This window comes from Notolepis coatsorum (assembly GCF_963971535.1).
Source record: "Notolepis coatsorum genome assembly, chromosome: 16".
NCBI lineage: Eukaryota > Metazoa > Chordata > Actinopteri > Aulopiformes > Paralepididae > Notolepis > Notolepis coatsorum.
The window spans coordinates 59,455,678-59,475,522 of record NC_140180.1 but is presented as its reverse complement, the minus strand read 5'-3'; the positions used below and the strand labels follow the sequence as shown (position 1 = coordinate 59,475,522).

Below are 19,845 nucleotides of genomic sequence, written 5' to 3'. Positions count from 1 at the left end.
GAGGGTGAAGGAGAGGGTGGAGGAGAGGGTGAAGGAGAGGGTGGAGGAGAGGGTGAAGGAGAGGGTGGAGGAGAGGGTGAAGGAGAGGGTGGAGGAGAGGGTGAAGGAGAGGGTGGAGGAGAGGGTGAAGGAGAGGGTGGAGGAGAGGGTGAAGGAGAGAGACGCAGCAAAAACCGTGATTGACAACGTGACACAGGGATGAAAAGGTATATGATTTATTTGGTTTCACTTCTTTGACAAAAAAATACAGCATGATCAGTAATGTGACAAAACTACAAATGACAGTGAGCGTGGAGGTGTGATGGAGAAGAGACACGAGGAGTTGATGCTGAGGTCCGATCTGAGTGGTTACTGAGTCACTTCAATGAACAAGAAATATGAACCCACAAATACAGTGAAATGGTCAAATGTAAATGGCAGACAGTATTTTAATATTATAAAAAAAAAAAGTGCTTCTGGATAACTCCAAGCTGAAGATATGGATGCTGATTGGAGAAGCTGTTGGTTAGTCAGGTTGCTTTGGTAACAGTATGAGTGAATCATTTCACCTGAAGAAGAGTTAGAAACTTGAAATTCCACATAGATTTTATCAGCCTACTCAAAAACAAACAAACGTGTATTATCCCTTAGAACATTATAGCTTTTATACATATTCACCACAGAATGATGCTGCCAGATGGGTGTACAGTGAAAAATAATTGAAGTCAAGGATGAGCAGATGACAATGGTTCCTAAAGACAGGGGAGTACAGCCTGGCAGGTTAAATGCAAGGGGCAGATTAGCTGGACTAGATTTGTCTTTGTATCGGTTAGGACTGCAGACTCCTACGCAGAGCTGTCTCACAATGTTTTAAAAGGGAAAAAAAGGCTTGTACCTGTCCTTTAAGTAGGAGAAGCCAGCAGAGACAGTACATCAAATGACAGTGACTGACTGAACAGCTTGGACCACTTTTGACTTCATCTGACTGTTAAGTGTCCACATCTTCTGCCTCCTTGGGATGTTAGATTTGTATCTCTCTCTCTCTCTCTCTCTCTCTCTCTCTCTCTCTCTCTCTCTCTCCCTCTCTCCCTCTCTCTCTCTCTCTCTCTCTCTCTCTCTATCTCTCTCTCTCTCTCTCTCTCTCTCTCTCTCTCTCTCTCTCTCTCTCTCTCTCTCTCTCTCTCTCTCTCTCTCTCTCTCTCTCTCTCTCTCTCTCTCTCTCTCTCTCTCTCTCTCTCTCTCTCTCTCTCTCTCTCTCTCTCTCTCTCTCACCATTGCCTCTTGTCTAGAAGGCGTATGGCCCGATGTAGATGGAGAGTCTGAGGGCGGAGCTGGTCTGGTAGTTGTTCTGGTAGCTGAGCAGGGGGTTGACGGACACCATCTCCAGGTCCAGTGTGTACTCTTTGGGCCCGGTCACGGCACGGGCCAGCACCAGCATGGCACTAATGTTGTTGATTTGCTGAGGGAGACAAAAACCAGAAGGTCCTTCAGCACATTTATCTACCTGCACGTAAAAATGACCCCTTTTTCACCTTTCAGTTGACTCTCCACACGTAAATAAACACATGGGTAGCCCCACCACCAAAACTAGGAAATATGAATGGAGACAACAACACAAGGACTATAAACAAGACAACTGGACAATATGAGTATTTAAAGGTACTATAGAATAGATAACATTCAGCCACTAGATGTCACACTACTAGAGCACCAGCATGTAATTTATTCAATCAGGTGCATTCCACGTGGGGGAATGGGAAGTAGGGAGGGGATACATGCACACAACATGTAAACAACAACATTCAGTTTGGAGCCGCCAACATTTTTATTATTATAAATTCATTAATCAAACTTTTTTGGGGGGAAAGCAATACTTTTATTCTGCACATTTCTAAAAGCTCTGTGGATGTTTTTATCAGTTTTTTTTTATTATTATATAAATAATAAATAATTACTCTACATACATTTTTTGTATCTATAGCACCGTTAATTGTATTTGCTGTATTTTGTGGGTGTAAATGGTTTGTTTATATTGATGATGTTTGAAACTGATTTACTATATGCTGATTTACAATTAGGTGAGAAACTTCCAAGTAGCTCATAATCCATCTACAGATCAAACTCTTGAAGAATGTATGTGACTATAGACGCTTTCAACTTGACAACATAAACATTCTAAATGGACACCAAGTTTATTTCCTGTTGCAGTGTTTGCTAATACAATAGCTGACAGGAAATAAACATGGGTCCAAGCTGCTCCCTCGCAACGCAATTCCACTGAAACTGCCATTGTTTTTTTTTTATCCACTTTTTCTCCCATTTTCTATATTTTCTCCCATCCCAATTTCGTATCATCCAATTCAACCCTCCCCTGTCACGAACGCTGTTTCTTGCCTCCCACAAGCCGGCTGCAATGTGGACTAAGTCATACATAGCACAAGTCCCCTCCGGTACTTGAGGTAACAGCAGTCGCATCTTTTCACCTGCGCAGCTCGATCTCTCAGTGGCGAGGAGTAACGCGTGGGAGGCTCACGCTGCCCCCAACACTTCCTGATTCTACTGCGCAGGCGCACCAACCGACCTGTAGGAGTCGCTGTCCACAACGCCCGATCCCCACCCATCAGTTTCCCACCCCCTAATACGGCCAATGTGTATTAGTATGAACGACCAGCTAAACTGAAAGCAATGTGGAGCGCTGGGCTTGAACAGGCAAGCCCAGCGTCTCCGTCATTCGTGGCGAGCGCCTTGCCCACTACGCCACGTAGCCACCCCCCTGAAACTGCCATTGTTTGTGTAAACAGCGGCAGAATTGGTGTAACAATTACCAATGACTAACTACCGCATCTTTGGTTTTGTATTCCCTTCCACTGTGCCGCGTGCTGCTCACCCTGATGTAGAAGTCCGAGTCTTCGTCTCCTGAGCGAATGCGGAAGGTGTTGTAGGCCCCCGGGGACACACTGGTGGCCTGGATCTGGAAGATGTCGGACGGTACGGAGCGCTCCGAGGTGATGCTCATGTAGCGGTGCACGATGGAGAAGGGCAGCTCTCGACAGGCAGGCTTGGTCACAGGGCACACGCAGCGACTGGGCAAGCAGAGGTGAAGAGTTAGTATGAGTGCTTGGTCACGGGGCACACGCAGCGACTGGTCAAGCAGAGGTGAAGAGTCAGTATGAGTCAATAGAACCCAAGCCTTCAGACAAACACCAGATATGAACAGATGAGTCTGTTTTGAACAACCGTCACGAAAATTGTAGCCTATATAATTAATCCAAAATCATTCGATCTCTACTGTGGTTGTGATCGGGGACACTGAATCCTAGTGTTGTGTGTTGATTACAGCTCCATGAAATGATGTAGATGAAAAATAGCAACACCTTGTCTTACACTGGGACTGCTACCTTATCATTTCATTAATTAACACAACACAAGGATCCAATGTCCCCCATGACATCACTGGTGGCGATATTCAAACTCATTTACTCTCAATAACCATCTAACTAAATGAATGTGTCCAAAACTGTTTTTGGATGTGTGTGAGATTATGTGCAAAATATATCAGCTTCTTTGGTGAAGTGCCCCTTTAAGGGTACGTTTTTGAATGTAATTATCACTTATTTAATCATTAACCAATTACTTTCATTCTAAATACCTGCTAAAAAATACACTCCTTGAACGATCATGCATCAAAGTGAATAAAGCAGTTCATAAACCAGCCAGCAGAGGGTGTACTGTAATATGACTGTCCCAAAATCAAGATGGATAACCCCAATTACATTTGAACAGTAGCCATTTTCCCCTATGTCGTTCTTTTTTCCCAAACATGTATTATACTACCTAACAGGCTCTAGGAATAAAGGACTCACACCTGTTACCAATTCAACACTTGTTTCACTATGCTAATAGTTTTCTAATTCTAATACTGGAACATATTCAAATTCAAAAAGTTGGACAAATATATGGAAAAGGTAATTGTGGTGTAGAGGCTGATTATTTTGAAATGAGGGCCAGCACATATCTTAGTAATGGGTAAAAGGTGTGTGTGTGTGTGTGTGTGTGTGTGTGTGTGTGTGTGTGTGTGTGTGTGTGTGTGTGTGTGTGTGTCTGTGTGTGTGTGTGTGTGTGTGTGTGTGTGTGTGTGTGTGTGTATGTGTGTGTGTGTGTGCGTGCATGTGTGTGTGTGTGTGCGTGCGTGCGCGTTTCTGACTTAGTTTGTCCAATTCGGAAAAAGCTAGGTCCGGTTGCACAAAACACCTTAAAGGAAAACTCCAACATTTTGGGAAATTAGCTTATTTAACATCTTCCCTGGAGTTAGACAAGAAGATGCATACCTTTTTTGTCTCTGTGCGTGCATTTAGCTTAGGGAACAGTCGCTCTGTTAGCGTAGCTTAGCTTCATCACTGGAAGTGGGGGAGGGTTTGAGCCTGACGTTCCCTACATTGCCCTACAGTCACGAAATACACTCCAAATACAACTCCAAAACGTTCATGTAAACATGTTGTGACCTGTGTATTCACCACGTGGAGAAATAAAAAATAATTGAATTAGACAATTACGTTTTATAAGCAAATATACTCTGAACTATTTTTTTGACCAACCACTACTCTATGAGCGCAGCCAGTGATTTCAACGTGACGCTGTGTGTGTTTACATTCTCATTCATTCAAAAGATCCAAACCGATTGAAATGTATGGATACCATGACTTGAAATCTTCTTACCTTGATGATTAAAAGCCTCCCCAATTTAGAAAACAGTAATCCAATGGCTGGTATTGTTATATACCGGACGCTCTGAGCTAACCGGAGCTAACACAGACCAGGATCGCAAAGCATATATAATGACTTCCTTTCTGGGGTTGTCAAAATAAAAGAGCGACGTCTATAGCAGCGGAATACGTTTATTTTGTACATTATCTAACGTTAACACGAACCTAAACTAACTTTAGGTTAGTTGTAACGTTAGTTTAGGTTCGTGTTAACGTTAGATAATGTACAAAATAAACGTATTCCGCTGCTATAGACGTCGCTCTTTTATTTTGAAACCCCCCAGAAAGGAAGTCATTGCTCTCGTTATCTGCTTGAGTGTCCGGTTAGCTCCGTTAGCGTGCAGTAGTTAGTAGTATATCAATACCAGCCATTGGATTACTGTTTTCTAAATTGGGGAGGCTTTTAATCATCAAGGTAAGAAGATTTCAAGTCATGGTATCCATAAACTTCAATCGGTTTGGATCTTTTGAATGAATGAGAATGTAAACACACACAGCGTCACGTTGAAATCACTGGCTGCGCTCATAGAGTAGTGGTTGGTCAAAAAAATAGTTCAGAGTATATTTGCTTATAAAACGTAATTGTCTAATTCAATTATTTTTTATTTCTCCACGTGGTGAATACACAGGTCACAACATGTTTACATGAACGTTTTGGAGTTGTATTTGGAGTGTATTTCGTGACTGTAGGGCACTGTAGGGAACGTCAGGCTCAAACCCTCCCCCACTTCCAGTGATGAAGCTAAGCTACGCTAACAGAGCGACTGTTCCCTAAGCTAAATGCACGCACAGAGACAAAAAAGGTATGCATCTTCTTGTCTAACTCCAGGGAAGATGTTAAATAAGCTAATTTCCCAAAATGTTGGAGTTTTCCTTTAAGTTCATATTTTCCTTAAAATCTGAGTTAAGGTTTCCTTAAATAGAATTGGTTGCACAAAACACCCTTAAGTCTTCTTCTTAAGGTTTCCTTAAAATGTTCACTTAAGTATTTAACATTTTCTCCTCATCCTGGTCTTATATTTAACACTTTCTTCGCCAGGCTTATGTACATCATTATACCCCTCTCTGCCAGCTCTATTTGTCTATGGATAAGTTCCCCTTCTTTGCAGGGCTATAACTTTTTAAATTGTATTGCTAAATTGACATTACTATGGCCCATTCAACGTCAATTATCTATCGTTCAGGACGTAGGAACGTTATACTTTACTTACTATACTTGATCCAGGAGGGGGTCCGGGAGGGGGGGATTTGAGCTGGAGCATATGTGTGTAGGGTTTTAGAAAATAGGTATTCGGGGTATATTATATACTAACATTTATATAATTGTAACTTCGCTGGATATACACGGTATACGGTTAAAATGTTATTATTGACTATTTTTGTTTTATCCTGTTTCTGTACTTGCATATATTTTAACCACCTTTACTGAAAGTTTCATTATACATTGTGTGTTGAGTACTGACTTTTAATAAGTTTTGTTTTGCAATAATAAAAAAAATTAAAAAAAAAAAAGGAACGTTATACTTTTTCATTCACATATTCATACTAAAATACAGTCTAAAGTATAAATATGTTTTTATCGTTTTCTGCAGTTTTCTCCAGAACGTGATTTATAGCCCATATTGATCTCAATGATGTGTTACGGCGTCATTGGCAGAATTAGCATGGCGGGGAATGACGAGTTTAGGCGTCTCTGGCAGAGAAAGTGTTAATGAGTCTGTTAGTTAAACCGTTGCACAAAAGACCGTAGCAACCAAAGTAAGGGGGGGAATGTAAGGTACCTGTGACTCAATATTAACCACAACATGTTTATGCGGATAAATGAAGAAAATTAACAATTGACGTCTTGGGCGGATAAGTGGCGCAGTGGGCAAGGCGCTCGCCACTAACGCAGGAGATGCTGGGTTCGAGCCCAGCTCTCGGCGTTGCTACCAGCTTGGCTGGTCGTTCATACTAACACAATTGGCAGTGTTAGGGGTGGGAAAGCTGGTGGGTGGGGATTGGACGTTGTGGATGGCGACTCCTACAGGTCGGTTGGTGCGCCTGTACAGCAGAATCAGGAAGTAACGGGGGCAGCGTAAGCCTCCCACGCGTTACTCCTCGCCACTGAGAGATCACACTGTACAGGTGAAAAGATGCGACGGCTGCCTCCTCGTGTACAGGAGGGGACACGTGATGCAAAGCTTCGTCCTCACTGCAGCCGACCAGTGGGAGGCATAGTCTAGCAACGTTTGAGACAGGGGAGGGGAGAATTGAAGGGAGAATTGGCTAGGCGAAATTGGGATGGGAGAAAAATGGAAAAATAAGGAGAAAAAGTGGATGGATAATTTTCGTTGCAATTTCCTCCCGCATTTTTAGTTTTTTGTTTGCGGATCAAATGTACATTTCAGTATGTGCTATCTTTTATTGTATTCCTCTAATAGTATAATATTTTCCTCCTCTGACCAATGTGGTTTTTCTTACTTTATTTTCTTCTGCCATCTCCCAAGTCATTCAATCTTTATTTAATCTCGATAGATCATTGAGAGCAAGCTCTGATTTACAATGATGCGGAGTGCACGGAACTGGGCTTACTCCAGCAGTCTCCATGGAAACTGTAGAATCTTTCCACTGCAGTAAATATTAATGTTTTTTCTTAGCTAAGGAAACCATTTAAGGGATTCTGTGCAACACCCCAGATTTTTGTGTCAGTGGTTAAGGTTAGGCATGTAGCTGTTATGGTGTGTGTGTGTGTGTGTGTGTGTGTGTGTGTGTGTGTGTGTGTGTGTGTGTGTGTGTGTGTGTGTGTGTGTGTGTGTGTGTGTGTGTGTGTGTGTGTGTGTGTGTGTGTGTGTGTGTGTGTGTGTGTGTGTGTGTGTGTGTGTGTGTGTGTGTGGTGTGTGTGTGTGTGTGTGTGTGTGTGTGTGTGTGTGTGTGTGTGTGTGTGTGTGTGTGTGGTCACTCACTTATCAGATACTTGTACATAAGGGTCCTGACAGCGGTTAGTGTCAACACACTGGTAGCGTCCATGGATATTCACACAGGTCTGTCCCTCCGTACACTGATGCTCACCTGTCTCACACTCGTTTATATCTGGGGAAGAAAGATAAAAAAAAAAGAAAGAAAGGGTGAATGTTATCTGAAGAATGAATAGAACACAATAGAATAAAATAGAGATGCCCACCTTTTACATAAACAGAAAATAGAACAATTAACATAAAGTATGACTATGACACATTATGTTGAGAGGAAGGTGTGAGAGCGTGCTTACCCTGGCATAGTCTGGTGCCCAGCAGCTGGTATCCCTCCGGGCACACGCAGGAGAACTTCCCCGGCTCGTTGACACATTGGTGCTGACACAGGTAACTGGAGTAGCTGCACTCATCTATGTCTGTGTGCAATGAAGAATATAAACCAAACACACTGAGGAAACTGCATTGTACTGTATTAGTAGCTAGTACCATATAAGTAGCCAGTTAAGTAGCACTAGTAGGCCTACTCGATAGTAGGTTACTGTATTAGTAGCTAGTTAGTACTAGTACTGGATAGTACTGCATTAGTAGCTAGTTAGTTCCGATACTGGTGGATAGTACTGTATTTTAGCTAGTTAGCACTAGTACTGAACACTAGTATTGGATAGCACTGTATTAGTAGCTAGTTAGCACTAGTAATGTATTAGTAGCTAGTTAGTACTAGTACTGGATAGCACTGTATTAGTAGCTAGTTAGTACTAGTACTGGATAGCACTGTATTAGTAGCTAGTTAGTACTAGTAATGTATTAGAAGCTAGTTAGTACTAGTACTGGATAGCACTGTATTAGTAGCTAGTTAGCACTAGTAATGTATTAGAAGCTAGTTAGTACTAGTACTGGATAGTACTATATTAGAAGCTAGTTGGCACTAGTACTACTGGATAGTACTGTATACATAGCTAGTTAGCACTAATAATAATAATAATAATAATAATAATAATAATAATAATAATAATAATAATAATAATAATAATAATAATAATAATAATAATAATAATAATAATAATAGTCAGACAGACAGACAGACAGACAGACTCTCCTACCATTGCAGGTAAAACCATCAGGCCCCAGTTCGAAGCCCTGGTCACAGCGACAAAGGAAGGTTCCATATGTGTTGTAACACCTCTGGGAACAAGGGGCGCCCAACTCACATTCATTCACATCTGAAAATAACGCAGGGAACGGAGTGTTAATGTTCATTTATTGGAACAAACTGTGACTGATGTCTGTGTGCTGAAGATGACTGTGTAGGAGAGTCCTAAATGTAATTTGGCTGCCGTTGTTCTGCATGCTGTCTGGATGACCTTAACTCACCGACACAGGACCGGTTGTTTCCTGCCAGCTGGAATCCAGGCTCACACTTGCAGGAGAAGGAGCCGGGGACATTGACACAATGATGCTGGCAGTACCTGTACCTGCACTCGTCAATGTCTGAGAGAGAGGGAGACAGAGGAAGAGATCCATTCATTCATTCATTCATTCAAACCTTTATTTAAGATTCTGAGAATCAATTGAGGGAGACCTTCATTTTCAATGATGCCGAGCATTAAGACATGAAAACATATAATCGACAAGCTAAAATAGAAATCCAATGATACAAAACAACAAACAGTATCAGTTAATAGAGTTACGGGTCAATAATGGACAGTTATTAAGTATAAACCTAAAGCGTCCAAGAGGTATAAGAGTCAGGGATGTGATTGCACCTTAAGAAAAAAAACTGAAAATTTTCGAAACGATCTTAGTGTCTTAATAAACACTCCATTTGAATGAATGAACACATTTTATTTGTATGGATTGAACTGTTCACAGGGAAGAGGAAGGTGGGAGAGGAAAGGGACAAAGAAAATGAATCAAATATCTCAGTCTCAATTTAAAGGGGGTCATCTTGACCCCTCCCAAGTCATCCTGGCTCAAACACTAACGTTAGGACCTTATCTTTTCTTCTTTGCAACCAGATTGTGCAACACCTGTAACCGCCTCCTCTGGAAGTCTTGCCTACTGCGAAGGGCTGCAGTTGGACTAATGGACTCTTTTGATTTTCTTTTGCTCTCAGGTCGATTTTGAGAATGAAGATGGTGACATTTCTCCATCTCAGCTTCTTGGTTATGTCTAGGTTGGCTTCTGTACCTCATGCTTGAGAGTTTGATGTTTCTACAGAGCTTCACATTAACTGGACAATGCTTGCTCTCCCTTGAGTAGTGTTGAGTGGCAGACTGCTGCACTGCTTGCAAGTAACCTTCCCTCATGGTTGGTCAGTTTTACAAAAGCAAAAAAGTGTGTTTCCTAGTGTGTTGACGTCTTTACAGCATCTCGCGCCACTCAACAAAACTGCTAACATTATTGATAGCCAATGAAAATCTGTTATGCAAGAATAGCAGGTCTGATAAATGTTGATTTCGCGTTTCGCTTAGACCAGGTGGAAAAATAATCAAAACATACATAAAGCTCAATAGATCTTTTTTTTTTACAAATTCTTTTTATATATATATATATATATATATATATATATATATATATATATATATATATATATATATATATGAATATCATGAGTCTGCTGCACTAAAACTAACAGACTGATCTTTACTAGATCAGTCCTGGCATAAGGTACCTGAAGAGCCAGCCAGTCACTGGAGAGAGTTAAAAGTGGACCAGGGTTCCAGTGTAACATAGAAGTAATATGATGGTAATTTGGGGGCTTTATAGATATACAGACACCAGTGATTATTGTGTCTCTCAGTCAGAGAAGACCAACCGACATTATCATAGAGAATACAGTGGTGAGTATTGTAGCTCTCTGTCTATGAGCTCGAACAGGGCAAATACCGCCCCCTATTGTCTCCCGGATGGTAATGCACCCATTGGATTGGACTCAATGGAAATGCATGGGAAAAAACCCAGAATCCACATTTTACTTCTCAGGCATGTAACCCGAGACGATTGCATTCATTGTGGACCCTCAGAGCAGCGTGGAATATGTGTTTCGAGGTTGGATCGTTGGATCAATAAACGTGATCGATATTTGGAATGGCGATCAGGAATTGGAATAATCTTTTTGCAGAACATCTGATCTGAGGTAAGGAATCTATTTTACCAGTCTTGGGGTAATCAGATGTTTTTTTTCACATATTTCGCAACGTGTCCCATATGTGTGTATGTGCGTGTATGACGTTAGCGCTGACGAGGTCATAGATAATCGATTTTTCAGCCCGCTTCTCTAGCGTGCATAAGTACACATATACTATCGATAATCTAGCGTTTATTTGAAAACTATTAATAAATCAGCCGGAAAATGACAATGTGTATTCCAGTAAAGAGCTATTATCACGGAATCTTTTATTTTTCCTAGAAATTTCCAAAAACGTCCGTTTTTCAAAACGGTATAAAACAGAAATGTACAGATGAAGAAACAATCCGTTTCGTACATGTTGACTGCAAGCAAGTCATTGATAAGCGACGGGCGTATTAGACACATAGCCATAATATAGAATATAGAAATAGCTCCACGAAAATCATGAAATATCGGAAAATCAGTCCAAAAAGGCTGGCATTCAAGCGATAAATAGTGCGCCCCCTGCTGGCACTCAATGTGTTAAAGAGACAGTCAGACTGTAGAAATTGTCTGCTGTAGTCAGACTAGTTTACTAGTTTGTCTAGTTATATTATATATATTAAACTAGTCAAGCTGTACACAGATGGATTGGACATAGATCATATTTCCCGCACATGACCAAGATCAACCCTCATGCAGTGATAAGTCTTATTGTACAGGGTTGCTAGTATGTCCTGGCCTGTTGAACCACACCGGTGGTAACGGGGAAAAGGAAGGAGATTTTCTTACCGATGCACTCAGGGCCAACCTTGCGGTAACCCTCTGGGCACTGGCAGGTGAAGGTGCCTTGCGTGTTGATACACTGTTGGCTGGGCTGGCAGTCATGCTCATCTCGCTCGCACTCATCCACATCTGTGTGTGGCAGGACATGAAATGCATAGAAACTCTAATTATGGTGAATTATGAGTGGAAAGAGCATCATCTGACATGATTGTCTAAAATGAGACTACAACGGAGTCTCTACACTACGAGCCCTTGATTTGCAGCCTGACAGCTGAGAATGACACACACAATGCTGAATCATTAGCACTGTCTGTCTAGTAGTTGCATTCCATATCAACACCTACTGTAACAGCCCCGCTAGTACAAGTAGCTTTCTCGCCACAGGCCTGTTTTATAAAACGGAGCAGCTGTCCTGGTGCGAAATCTCCAAATTCCAGCACTCTCAGTCCACCCCCCATGGACACATACTCACCCCCCCCCCCACCCACCCCCCCACCCCCACCAGTCCAAACACCTGCTATGGCCACATGTCCCTTACAATCTGCACCCATCCACGAGAGATAGAGATAGAGATAGAGACACACACACCCCCCATAGCCACCTGTTCACCTCCAGCCCTCCTCCCCTCCACCCCTACCCACACACACACAAACAGACAGAGAGACACCCACCCACACAGCTGTCTCCCTGGGGCTCGTAGCCCAGGGGGCAGGGGTTGAAGGGCTCGTTGGCGGTGGGTGTGCTGGGCTCCGGGGCCGGGATGACAGAGGCAGAGCGGGGGAGACACAGGTAGCCGCCGTAGTGGTTGAAGCACTTCATCTCGCCCTTGCAGGCGTCAGGGATCGTCTCACACTCGTTTATGTCTGATGAGAGAGATGAGATAAGTTAAGATAAGATGATAACTTTATTGTTGAAATCGCAGGATAGATAAAGGGAATGGTTTCAAGCTGCCAGTGTCATGTCTATGAGGACTAACAGACCGGGTCTGTCCCTAAGTTATTGTGTTAATTTGCTTTGGTACATCTAAGAGGGCTCCTATAGATAGAATTGTGATTATGTTGTTATGGGAATGGGCAGTGTATTAATTTCGACACTGATTTCCATGACAACATTGTATGGCGGCCGCTGGCCATGTTGTTAAGGTACAATCTATACCAAATAGATTTGAACAGGAATGGCCGTTCTTTCAATTCAAGTTCTATGGAATGGGTATTTATATGAGAGAGAGAGAGAGAGAGAGAGAGAGAGAGAGAGAGAGAGAGAGAGAGAGAGAGAGAGAGAGAGAGAGAGAGAGAGAGAGAGAGAGAGAGAGAGAGAGAGAGAGAGAGAGAGAGAGAGAGGAGGAAGATAAGTGACTATAGACTACACTCCAGACATCATTGTACATGACATGTCATTGTTCTTTCATCTTATCTGTTTAAATAAAGGTCACATAATAATATAAAAATCAGGAAATGGTTAGAACTTTACCTTTGCAGTGGTGCGTGTGAGGGTCCCATTGGTAGCCATCTGTGCATTCCTACAGAGAGAAGGAAATAAACACATAAATGTGTTAAACTTTATATGCATGTAGCTGCTTAATAATATAGGAGTATCCATTATATATGTTCCTAATAGGATACTGTAGCAACAATGAAGAAGAAAGATAATGATAAATAAGAGAGACTCATCATTACTACACAAGACAAGAGAGACAGGAGCGGAGGCCAGAAGATAAGACTGACAACAAAAAAGAAAGTTAATATCACCTGACAGGTACAGTGTGTAGAGATTAAAGGATGCAAAGAAAAAAGGAAGGAGAGACGGGTACAGAGAGGGAGCGGGAGATTCATCCATCCTTACCGTGTAGGTGTCACTTTCTGTGGGTGGCTGTGAAATAGCACTGTGGAGAAGTACAGACACACACGCGCACAGACACAAGACTGACACACAAACACCCTGCATGCTCACGCACGGACTGGTAGCAGATGAGGCAGAAACACAGGTAAACACACAAATACACACACACGCGCGTGAGCGAGCACACACATAAACACACGCACGCACACACACACACGACTGTCAGACGGGTTGCGGCGCCTTCGTTGCAGATGAGAGGAGCGGTTGACTTGTGATGTGCAGAGCTGCCCAGTGCCCAGTGGTATCTGTATTGGATGGAGGGAGGGATGGGGGAATAGGGAAATAAAGAGACTCTGTCACTCACAAATCATCAAATACTTATAATATAATAATTAATTCTCAGCACAGACCGCTGTAGCGCAGTGTCTGGTACTGTGTGTGTTATTCCCTTCTCTGAAATTGATGCATCAACTTTCAAAGCTTTGATTGATTGATTGATTGATTGAAAACTTTATTAACAGATTGCAGAATGGGTACAGTACAGTACAGCTCAATACATACAATTGTTAAGGGGATGCAGACCAGAGAAAGACTTTCGTCTTGTTTACATCAGGGTCCCCCATTTTCAATTCATCATAACATATATGACATACTTGACATACAGATAGACAGTACTGCTACATCTATACATTTATGACATATCAGATTTGCAAATACAGTACTGTTTGTGATACCAAAAGAGTCCAGAAAAGAGAGTATATACATTTGACGTAGAAACTGTACATTGGAGGGTAGGTGGGGGGGAGACTGTACATTGGAGGAGGTTGGGTGGGTGGGGTGGGACACTGTACAACTGTACAAGCAAAACTGTACATTGGAATATTGACAAAACCATACTTGGTCATTTACTGTATATTGGGTTGGGTTAGGACATTTACAGGGGCCAGTTTCGAATTGCAGTCTCCCGTAGGTGTTCTTTGAGAGTGTTTTTTTTTAGCGCCTTTGAGGTGCTTTGGTACCATGAGGTGCAAGCATAGTCGTAGTACCCTTGAATGAGTGCTCCTGCCAGAGTCTTCAGGGTATTCTTGTTTACCAGTGAGGAGATCCGGTACAAGAATCGAGTTCGTTGGTTGACTTTTTTTATTACATTGGATGCCATTTTGTCACAGGAAAGATTTGCCTCTAGGATGGAGCCCAGGTAGGTAATTTCTTCTTTCCTTGTGACAATATTGTCACCCACTGTAACTGAGAAGCCGTCGGTCTTGCTGAGTTTGTTATTTGAACCGAAGAGAATGGACTCTGTTTTGCCCATGTGTAATGATAGTTTGTTATCAGCGAGCCATATGCAGATTTTGCCTAGTTCCGAGCTGAGGGTTTTTTCAACCTGTAACTTGTTCTTGTCAGAGACCAGCAGGGCTGAGTCGTCCGCAAACAGGAACAAGTTGCAGTCACAAGCTGACGACATGTCATTTGCATAAATTAGGAACAGTAGCGGACCTAGTATGCTTCCTTGTGGAACACCACAGCTCACTGTGAGGGGGGGGATAGGGTACCGTTTACCTCCACCATCTGTTCTCTCCCCTCCAGGTAGGATTGCATCCAGCTCACTGATAGGCTATCAAAACCAATTGCTTTTAGCTTGTCAAACAGAATGGTGTGATTGACAGTGTCGAAGGCCTTTTGTAGGTCCAGCATGACCATGCCGCAGTATTTGCCCGCGTCCACCTCTTGTTTGATGTGGTCGTTTAAATAGAGAAGGCATGTGTCAGTGGAGTGGGATGTTCTGAAGCCAGATTGGAATTCGTAGATTAGATTTTTTTTCGCGAGGTACTTTTCGACCTGTTCGTATACAATTTTGTCCATGACTTTCGAGATGGAGGTAAGGATAGAAACAGGGCGGTAGTTGCCTGGGTCTAATTTACTGCCCTTTTTGTGCAGGGGTGTTACTCTCGCAATTTTGAAGTCCTTGGGGACGTGTCCCTGTTTTATGGAGAGGTTTATTATGTGTGTGATGACTGGGGTGATGGCGGCTGCTGAGTCTCTGAGGAATTTGGAGCCACATGCAGAGGACAGTTGGCCAGACCAACTGAAACTAAATAAACTAGACTTTAGAAAAAAATTTAGTAAAACTATATTGTGTACTTACAAAATTAACAAAGATAAAGTAAAAACATTAATTTTAGTCTTTGTCAATTTGGTAAAATGTGTCAACACAGCAAGCATGAGGAGGCATTGGTGCATAATGTTCATTGAGACTGGGATGTTTACTTGACTGTGAGTCAGTTGCCTTCACAAAGTTTGTATTACATAATACCTTCTGAACTTCTTAAATCTGGTCCCTGATTATAAAAACCTCCCATGTTATAATAAACAAAAATAACTGAAACTGAAACTAAAACATTGTTAAACAATCAAAAAAAATATATATATACAGTATATATATTAAAAAGAAAAACTAAACTGAAACTAGCAAAACCCACCCTGGAAACTAACTGAACTGAATTAACTAAAGAAAATAAAAACAAATTAAAAATATAAAACTATAATAACCCTGGTGAGATCACATAGACTTCATTCACTTCATTTGATAATCAAACAACTCTCCTATAATTCCAATGAGAGTGAACGGGATGAATCCAAGCTGAAGCCAACATGTAAATATAATGACGTGCTCCAATCCTTCAGCTGAAAATAACCAAGTCAACAACCCAGAAATACCTTCACGTTAGCTCTTCTCAGTCTACAAGCACATATTATGGTCTTGTTGTCTGCTGAGGCTGCGCGTTGCCTCTGGGGGCTGTGGGTTAACCGTGTCACAGAAGTGCCTGTGGGAGCTCATAAATCTCGGCTATTATCTGCCTATTTTACAGCCATACCATTGTCACACCCTCAGATGCCCTGTTTCTTTCTTTTCAGTTCAGTTGTTTCAGCGACAAGGAATTTTCTCCTCTGAAACTGCAGTGGTTGTGTTTCTGCAATATCGTGTCTGTATTTGTCATCATGACGTGTTACTACAGTGTGTAGTGCGTTCAGTTATTTGAATATATGGAGAGACCGGCTTGACTTTTTGAGACACAGAACCATCTTTTATTCAACAACTGTTTAAGAACCTGAATCTAGAAAAAGAAAACACTATTCCAGCTCCCTCAGACTGAAAAAAGGAGAAAAGATGTAGGTCAAATGAAACAATAATAAAACATTTCTAAGCAAGGGTTGTTTGCTCCAGTCAAACTATATGGGGAGAAAAGTTATAATCATTGTCTTCCTGACGTGTCTACGTGCGTGCGCGCACACATCCACATTTCAGAGGCCACATAGCAAGCACTGCTTATTGTTGTACTCGGCCCCTGAGACAAACACAAGGCCGCAGGATGGCGTTCATAGACACACACAGAAATACTGGCTTTATGACATCACACTCCCAGTCATGACCCTAGTGTGGTGAAAGGCAGTAATATACAATGAACCCTCAGCCTATAAGCACATATGGTAATATATCCCCCCCTTGCAATCACACAGCCACAATATGTGACCTTCCCAATGTTTGTGTTGGTACTGTGGTTTTCTTACAACCGACAAAAGTATGATCCGAACCCACCAGAAAACAAACTGACCACTAGCCTAGTCTAGTCTGGAGTCCAGTCACTCTCTGGCCCCTGACTGTGGCCGGCGGGGAGACGTAGATGCTGCCCTGCCGCCGCCGAGGACCAAGTGGTGGTGGACCTCTGGAATGCCCGCGGCAAGGATGTGGGCTCCAGTCCTCGGCTGGGATGCCCTGCCGTGGCAGTGTTTCCCAGGGTATCAGGTTCTGGGAAACCCCCCCCCTATGGTTCACATATGAGGGCAGCTGGAGCCAAACCTCCAGCCACTGGTCTCCAAACTTCTCATCTCACCTCATTGTGGAGGTGGATGCTGCAAGTGTTGTGGCGGAGCAGAAGTTCACTGTATGTCTACTATGTTTTACTACCACTGTAAATATACTTCAATGATGATTAAACATTATTGTTGTGTGTTATAGAATATTTCTGATAACACTACAATCATTATTTTGTCTATGTCATTACTACCATGTGTGACGGTCGCATGACAGTAGATCATTTTTAGTGTGGGTGCTTTATTCCAAACAAAGGCACTGCCTGACTAGCATCTGCAACAGACCCCTCTCTGAATCCACAGTCAGCTCAATTTAACAACCAATAATATATGCAGGGTTATAAAGGTGACCTCATGGGGACCAGAACAAACACCCAACTAGACCACACACACACACACACGCACACGCACACACGCACACACACACACACACACACACACACACACACACACACACACACACACACACACACACACACACACACACACACACACATGTCTTGTAGTGTATACATAGCTGCCCCTTGTTCTGTTCTGCTTAGTCATGCATGGAACAGCTCTAGATCACGGCTGCCCACACTGTGCTCTGTTACCCTTGTGGTAGTGAACCTGCAACTCCAAGACCGAAAACCTTTCATCTCATACAAGCTCACTCCTGTTGTGGGATATTCCCCCTGTTCACTGATGGATTGAAGCCGGCAGGAAGAAATGTGCTCACAAAACCCACACTGTAACATAACGGGTCCCTTCGGAGCGGTTCTGCTCTCCCAGCGGTGTTGTATTGTGTTCTGGTCAGCCGGCAGAGGCAGCAAGGCATGGATTAGTGCGGTGATGTGTTACTGTATACATAGGATGTGACAGAGGATGATGGGGGCCTGGTCCAGAGAGGGCCCTATAGCCATATCCTCCCACCTGAACCATAGCGGCCACTGGAGCTTTACTCTGCAGAGGGAAGAGCTGTACAATGTACAATAAAAGTACAGTAAATAAACACAGTGATAAAATCTTGCCTTGCTCTGCACCCAAGTGGTTTGTCAGTGAATAGTAAGGCAGTGTCTTACACTGTGGCTTCATAAAGGTTGTGTGCACGTGCGCGTGTGTCTGTGTGTGTGTGGCTTTGGGTGGCACCTGTTTCACTGGTTTAATGTGGGTGTCTAGTGGTGGTGTGGACATATGGTAGCGTAGTCTGTCTGTCCCCCTCACACAGAGAAAAGTCCAGCCAACTTAAGATACTGAGCCAAAGTGACCAACAGCCTGACAGGATCTCCATGCCTTAGGTCAGCGGGAGGCAAGAGAGTAAACTGAGATTGTGACATAAATCATGTTGTGAAATAGTTTTTGATTTTGCAATATATACTAAAACACCTACTCGTTCATAGAGTCACTCTCTGCCCCCCCCCCCCCCCCCCCCCCCCCCTACTCAGACTAGAAAACACAGGGCACAAAGCACGCTACACACACATACAGTGGGCCATGCTATGCTGAGCTCCTGTAAAGGAACCGACTGTAGCTGTGAAGCTTGAGAGCGGAGGGAGCAGTGGCGTAGCTGTGACGTGTAACGGCCCAGACATGACTGAACGTGGGTAAGAAGTGCTCTTTGACTCTTCACACACTCTCAATAACTCACTCGCCGACTCTCACATGGACACACACACACCACACCACCACCAAACACACACACACACACACTCTCTCTCTCTCTCTCTCTTTCATACAAGTCATGAACCAAACGTGGTGAACTCACAGCCTGAAATCTTCCGGGTCCACGTCTTCTGTCCTTCCCGGTCGCTGTGATCTCCTCTGCTGTGGTGGTCCCTGGTGAGTTCGTTAGAAGTGGTCCCTGTTCCTCCTGCCTCTATATGACCCTGAGAGAGCGGAGTGCGAGTCCGACAGCTGGAGCAGCTGAACACATGCAAGGGAGGGAGAGAAAAGAGAGAGCGAGAGAGAGAAGGGAGAGGGAGGAGAGAGGGACAGCCCATTCCTACCCCCCCTCTGTCTGGCCCCCTGCGCTGCCATCCTCCACCCTGCACCCCCCCCCCCCCCTCCTCCTCCCTGACCCCCCAGGATGCAAATTCCTGGTCTGTGGCCCAAATTCCAAATCCGTCCAAATCGCAAGTGGAACAACAACTCATAGATTCACCCCCCCCCCCCCCCCCCCCCATTTACCAAATGCCCCCTCAGTGGTCACACAACACACCTGGTTTCATTTACACTCACCCGCCCCCCTCCCTCACAGCTCCAAGCTTTCCTCCCCTTTCTCTATTTACCCCCCATCCATCTATCCTTACCTCCCCCATCCCTCTCCTTCTGTACAGCTAGCTTTCCTTAGCCTTGCCTTCGTCCAGTATGACATGGCTGGATATTTATAGCTCGGGAGAGAAGTTAGTGGAATGTGGACAAAAATGAAAGTCTGTGTGTATGTGAGAGAGAGAGAGAGAGCGAGAGAGAGAGCGAGAGAGACATGTCCTCTCTTGGAGAACTTGATTATTTCACTGTATATCTAATTTTGAGGTCCTTCCGGATGAAGTACAGGAAAAGCAAC

At 43.3% G+C, this 19,845-nt stretch overlaps 1 protein-coding gene across 1 annotated transcript; it reads right to left on the bottom strand.

Annotated features, from left to right (window-relative positions):
* Positions 1-199: 199 nt before the first annotated feature.
* efemp2a (EGF containing fibulin extracellular matrix protein 2a) lies at positions 200-19,208 on the bottom strand. Its single transcript, XM_084331244.1, has 11 exons — positions 19,048-19,208; positions 13,434-13,735; positions 13,062-13,110; positions 12,263-12,454; positions 11,598-11,720; positions 9,068-9,184; positions 8,797-8,916; positions 7,993-8,112; positions 7,688-7,814; positions 2,867-3,062; positions 200-1,438 (listed from the first exon to the last, which is right to left on the bottom strand). Exons 2-11 carry the CDS (start codon positions 13,533-13,535, stop codon positions 1,265-1,267), a joined length of 1,320 nt encoding a protein of 439 aa, XP_084187370.1. The 5' UTR covers positions 13,536-13,735; positions 19,048-19,208; the 3' UTR covers positions 200-1,264.
* Between the last annotated feature and the right edge of the window lie 637 nt (positions 19,209-19,845).

Excerpts from the sequence above, each read along its gene's own strand:
- efemp2a (XM_084331244.1), bottom strand. The coding sequence starts at position 13,535 with ATGCAGGGTGTTTGTGTGTCAGTCTTGTGTCTGTGCGCGTGTGTGTCT. Across the intron at positions 11,721-12,262 it reads CCAGGGAGACAGCTGTGTGG|ATGTGGATGAGTGCGAGCGA; the intron begins GTGGGTGTCTCT and ends TGCCACACACAG. Across the intron at positions 8,917-9,067 it reads AAACAACCGGTCCTGTGTCG|ATGTGAATGAATGTGAGTTG; the intron begins GTGAGTTAAGGT and ends CGTTATTTTCAG.